General features: G+C 29.6%; 1 protein-coding gene across 1 annotated transcript; it reads right to left on the reverse strand.

The window, feature by feature from the left end:
- Positions 1-663: 663 nt before the first annotated feature.
- LOC123754175 (t-SNARE domain-containing protein 1-like) lies at positions 664-3,042 on the reverse strand. The gene is made up of 3 exons (XM_045736383.2): positions 2,769-3,042; positions 2,320-2,445; positions 664-1,112 (listed from the first exon to the last, which is right to left on the reverse strand). Exons 1-3 carry the CDS (start codon positions 3,040-3,042, stop codon positions 664-666), a joined length of 849 nt encoding a protein of 282 aa, XP_045592339.2.
- Between the last annotated feature and the right edge of the window lie 1,943 nt (positions 3,043-4,985).

The following is a 4,985-nucleotide window of genomic DNA, read 5'->3' on the forward strand; positions in this document are numbered from 1 at the left end:
ATATATCAATAAATATTTGTTCATAGACACTAAGAAATGTGGTACATAATATGGCTGGGTAAAGTTTTGGTTTGTAAAATAACAGTGTTTGTTAGCCAATGCTGTGTACACACAGCATTGGCCTTAAAATTGAATTATTTTAATTATAAAATAAAGTTGCTTTCAATACAGTACAGTGTATAATATACCTTACATGTAAGGGAAAAATTAAATATAATTTTGTTTAAATGACATACACAAAACAATGATATAGGCCATCAATATGTTGCCCTTAGACCAATTTGAGGTGAAACATATATTAGGGATGTGATAAAATAATTATATCTTTGCCATTAATCATTTTGCCAATAAAAATGTTTCTTATTCTGGTGTTTTTTCATATTGTCACTACTTTGAACTCTCAACAATTAAACCTAGCAATTGATAAACATTCTTTAATACAAAAAACTTGTAAATATTTTCACCAAACATCAGTTGACTATATGAGGTAGATTGGTTATTAAATTACACTATATACTATGCAAGTCATAGCCAAATTAATGATATGAATAATTGTTACATTTTAATGTTTCAATATTGTTCTTATTTACAATTGTTATTACAAAATATTATAATTTCTTATCCTATTTTTAGAGATTATAATTAGAAAGATTTAAATAAATTTCATAGTGCCTGATTATTTTTCATACATTCTACCAACTCCCATATACCTTTGGATATATCCTTGAGGGATTTGTTTAAGTCCTGTACTTCTTTAACCACCTCCTTGAAAGACTTGTTTCCTACATCTACTGCTTTTGCCACCTCCTTTAAGGACTTGTTCCCTTCATGAACTTCTGCAGCCACGTCCTTTAAGGCTGCTGGCACTTTATGTACAACATCTATAAGATTTTCATGCAGCATTAACACTTGTTGTGTTGTATTATGTTCTGCAGTCATTTGTTTTTTTCTTGTATGCGTACTAGAGATTGAGGCTTTGGAGTAGTCATGGCCTAAACACGATGGATGAAATTGATCAATTGGTGAGGCAGAAGGCTCACCTGATTTCTGTACATTTAGCACTTGCGAATCATCTGTGTCCATGACCACTTCCTCTGTTACACAGTTTGGTTCTGTAAACAAAAAAAATTAATATAAGTGAATTTGTTTGAATACATTCAGTGGATTATGATAAATTTAGCTAATTTGAGGGACTTCAATATAAGCCTAACAAGTATGAATACACTCTGGCTTCCTGTTCCCAAACACAATAAATTATTATAACTTATTATCTCGATTTCCATGCTTGAGGATTAATTACTGACCCTGTCCAGGATGCAACTGCACCACAAGCTGTCTAACTCTTGAGTAGCTGTATATTGCTAGGTGAACAGGGCCATAAGCTGATTGGAAATGTCATGTCTGGGATTCGAACCCCGAATTATATATTGTAAGTCTACAATGAACCCAACTTTACAATATACAAAAAGAAAGAAATTATACTTTTTAACGAACACAGGTAATTTGACATATGAATAAACAAATCCTGTCAGCTGTAAAAATATTTATGGAATTATTTAAATAAAAAATATCATAAAACAAATATTTCTAGATCATGTTTTTCCTATCTTTGGTATATCCAGTTTAAGTGTATTACAGTATAACCATATACTCTTTTATGCATTTTCTCCTGATAATTACCTTACAATTAAAATTATGCTGTAGTTCTTGGTTCAGGCCAAGGTAATGCAAAGAATTTGGAAAATTCTTTGAAATATCAATCACAAATAATAAAAAATTAAGATATACCTGTACTGCAAAATTTAATGAGTGAAAAGAAATATGACTAACAATGCATATTACATACCAATAGCGGATCTTAATGATCGATGGTTAATATTTATGAACTTACAATTTGTTTAGCAATAGTGTTAGCCTGTGTAGGCCTTGCCCATCTAATTTGTGATGTCCTCTTAACAAATACTAAAGTAATGTTGCTTACTAGGGTTGAAAAGTAGTTTATATAATCAAAATCCTGTTAATAATATTTATATTTTGTAATTACTTTACCTAACGGTTATATATAACTGTTTGCCAAAATAATTTAACTCAAGTTGCATAAGTAGTGAAAAGTATCACTTCTACAAAATGCTTAATTTGTTTAATATACAAATCTTTGATCTATAAATATATATTTTTTGTGATTAATAAACAAATATAAATTTGAATCATAAAATTTTACTTTGTCCTTAATTTTTATATACCAATTGAACCTAAACAAATTTCATTTAGTCCTCGACACAAAATCTTTAGACATAAAAAAAGAGTAATACATTGTACCTTCTACGGTATAATCCTGTCCTGCATCACTGATGCCAGCAATACCTTCAACTGATGTGGAACTTAGTAAAGTTGACAAATTTTCTTCATAGTTGGTCAATGGTTGAGTGTCACATTCTCCACCACCTATATAAAGAAAAAGCTACATGGAAAAACAACATAAAGGTACAATTACATTAATATTTCACTTGATATTCTACGATTACATGTAAAATATCAAAATAATTATATATGATATTGGAAAAGTCGCCGATATCCTAACAATGCTTTCTTATGGATAATGCTGCAGAAAAATAACCTTTGTGCCTTAATTATTACTTAAATAGTCATACAAAATCTAGTAAACTAATAAAAAAATTTTCAATATAAAGTGTTCAAAGGTGCCTGACAGCTGAGTGGACCTTCTACCATAAATCTACTTAACCGTACCATAAATCTACTTAACTCACCAGTTTTTCTCATTTCCCGGGCATTTTCTGCCAATTTTTTCTTGACTGAAGAGTTAAGATCCTGAAATTTCTTGCGAACATCGGCTTGTTGTCTTGAGCAGAGACCAACACCACTTACAGCAACAGCTACTTGGCTCCAGGCACAGTGTTTATCTTGGGTAGTGACTTGTCTTGATTGCTTCCCAAAAATTATGCTTTCTCTCTTCTTAACCTCATCAACGAGAACTGACAGCTCCTCTTCACTGAAGTTTGCTTTCCTTTTTATCCCAGACATTTTCTTTGTCTTATTTATTTATGAATACTAAGAGGATGTAGTATGTTTTTTTTGGTTCTTGATGGTAGGTGTAGTTTGCGTGAAGTGTCTATTCTCTCGATGACTGCACGAGTACAAATGTTGGGAGACGCGTTTATTTATTTATTTATTTATTTATTTATTTATGCATATACAAGAATGTACATAAGGAATGTGAGGATACAAATATGGTAATTACAGTCTTGTAAAGCCACTACCCAGCAAACATTTCCATGTTTTTAAAACGTCCTAAAAACCACATTTCATTGTTTTTAGCACGTTTATAATTACGTTTAGAAAATGTTTTTTGAGAACTTTTATATACAACCTTAGAACATAAATAATTAACATTTCTAAAAACTTTTTTATAATCTTTTAATTACCTACATTAAAACGTTTAGGGTAAATTAGGGTATAATAATTTTTTAATTCATATCTGAAATAGAAAGGGAGAGAAAGAAAGAAAGAAGACATATCTGAGAAAGAAATGGACATCCTATATATGTATGTGTAAATTACAAATAAATAGGGTACAAAAAGATAATTAAAATATTATATTTATTTAATTAAGAATGAGTAATACAACAAAATATATGTAATAGCTCAAAATATATAGACTATATCTAACAGAATATAAAAGTAAAAATTTAAAAATCTATATATGCAATATGTGAACACAATAGATTTCCTGATCAAGCAGCCTGTGATTCATGTCATGCTGAGATCAGTCTGACGTTACAAGCAGTTATTGTTACTTAAAACTAAAACAAGTAAAATTTCCCGAGTATACATATAACACTATAGTTTTTCTATGACTAAAAATAAAAATCTATAAATCAAAAGTTTAGGACTAATTAACTAAAAATAAAAATCTACAAGTGAATGTAAACAGAGCCAAGTATAATATTCATGTAGAAAGAGAAAGAAAAGATTTTTCTTTCTTTCTTTCAGAGAAAGAAAGAAAGAGAAAAAGAAAGAGAAAGAAAGAGAAAGAAAATGAAAAAGAAAGAAAAAGAAAGAAAAAGAAAGAAAAAGAAAGAAAATAAGAGAAAGAAAAAGAAAGATAGAAAGAAAAAAGAAAGAGAAAGAGACAAAATATATATTATTCAAGAGAACTTGACAATTAAGCACCTTCAAACAATTTATGATCAAGCAGGCTGTGATTCATGTCATGCTGAGATTAGTCTGACGTCACAAGCAGTTATTGTTACTTAAAACTAAATCAAGTAAAATTTCCTGAGTATACACTATATACTATATAACATAACATTATAGTTTTTCTAGTGTAAATTGTAATTGTAAAGTAAAATCTTAAAGATTAGAACTAATTAACTAAAAATAAAAATTTACAAGTTAATGTTAACACAGTCAAGTATAATATTCATGTTAGCACCATGCAAGAAGAGAGGAGACAGAACAAAATTAAGGCAAGGAGAGAGAAGACAGAACAGAAACAACAGAGAGGGGAGAGAGAACATTGAAGAGAAGGGGAAGAGAAAGACAAGATAAGAAAAAGATACAAGAAAAATATACAAGATAAAAATGACGTAAGTGAATACCACAAATGTAAAAAGTAAAGGAAGAGAGAAGCTAGAAGAGACAGAAAACGAGAGATGTTAGAAGAGAGGAGGAAAGGAGAGATAAAAAGAGACAAGAAAAACAGGAGAGAAACGTAAAAGAAATTAAAAAAAAGGGACATTTGTGAGGAGAGAAAATAAAGAGGAGACCAGAGAAGACCATATATCAAGAGTGTGAGGATAAACACTTGTATATTTTTTTAGACATCCTCTGCCTCTTGTTGCCCCTCTTGTATACAAATAGTACTTGCAAGCTTTCCCTGAAAAGATATTACCAAAATTAATATTTAATTATTTGTTTATATAAATTACACACACAAACTTTATATATATATAAAATTTCGTAAA

The sequence above is a fragment of the Procambarus clarkii genome, chromosome 6 (assembly GCF_040958095.1).
Source record: "Procambarus clarkii isolate CNS0578487 chromosome 6, FALCON_Pclarkii_2.0, whole genome shotgun sequence".
Lineage (NCBI taxonomy): Eukaryota > Metazoa > Arthropoda > Malacostraca > Decapoda > Cambaridae > Procambarus > Procambarus clarkii.